We start from the raw sequence: 895 nt of genomic DNA, 5'->3' as shown, positions 1-895 counted from the left end.
GACAGGTCTAATAGAATGCTAATTAACAAATCAGTGGACAGGTCTGATACAATGCTAATTAACAAAGCAGTGGACAGGTCTGATAGAACACTAATTAACAAATCAGTGGACAGGTCTAATAGAATGCTAATTAACAAATCAGTGGACAGGTCTGATACAATGCTAATTAACAAATCAGTGGACAGGTCTGATAGAACACTAATTAACAAATCAGTGGACAGGTCTGATACAATGCTAATTAACAAATCAGTGGACAGGTCTGATACAATGCTAATTAACAAAGCAGTGGACAGGTCTGATACAATGCTAATTAACAAATCAGTCTGAGCTGTTCATGTTACTTTTATGCTAAATAGTAAAGGGCTGCTGCTAGTGCAATCTAAAGCTTGGACATATAAATACATAGTGAAGAAAGTTGTGAAATGCCAAGTTGCAAGATAGAACTTTTAGGGGAGGGATGTGCAATATTTCATATCATATGTGAACCCTAGAAAAGGGACAGACAACCACGAGGTTGTCAACCTATATGTGAACCCTAGAAAAGGGGCAGACAACCACGAGTTTGTCAAATTTTTATGTTTCTCAATAAAGTGTGTCATTTGGAGTAGTAATAACTTGTTATTATTCTGTTTTATTTTGACTGTTTTTATACGCACGTCAAATTTGACGGGAGTATTATGGTATGGCGTCCGTCCGTCCGGCGCAAACTTTTGTTTGTCCTGCAATCTCCTCCTACATTTTTCGACCGATCTCTTCGAAACTTGGTATACATTATAATCATGATACATGAACAATAAATGATAACACAAAAGGTAATCTGTTTATTGCATCGACATTTGGAAAGTGTAATTAAACATAGGTCATAATTTTGCAATGAATAAATTCTCGCAGATCA

At 36.1% G+C, this 895-nt stretch overlaps 1 protein-coding gene across 11 annotated transcripts in view; it reads left to right on the top strand.

The window, feature by feature from the left end:
• Window positions 1-611, top strand: part of LOC110459026 (major royal jelly protein 5-like) — a 1,939-nt gene extending 1,328 nt beyond the window's left edge. For 10 of the 11 annotated variants that reach the window (XR_002463847.1, XM_021511052.1, XM_021511053.1 and 7 more), the window contains one exon: window positions 6-611. Coding sequence is in view for 9 of the 11 variants with exons in the window: in XM_021511052.1 (XP_021366727.1) it covers window positions 6-327 (322 nt within the window). In the remaining 2 variants the exon portion in view is untranslated. The remainder of the gene's footprint in view (window positions 1-5) is intronic. The other variant, XR_002463848.1, reaches the window with a different exon arrangement.
• Window positions 612-895: the final 284 nt, after the last annotated feature.

Source organism: Mizuhopecten yessoensis, unplaced genomic scaffold (assembly GCF_002113885.1).
Source record: "Mizuhopecten yessoensis strain PY_sf001 unplaced genomic scaffold, ASM211388v2 scaffold9929, whole genome shotgun sequence".
In the NCBI taxonomy this organism is placed as follows: Eukaryota; Metazoa; Mollusca; class Bivalvia; order Pectinida; family Pectinidae; genus Mizuhopecten; species Mizuhopecten yessoensis.
The sequence above is the reverse complement of the archived record's forward strand: the minus strand, read 5'-3'. Positions and strand labels throughout refer to the sequence as shown.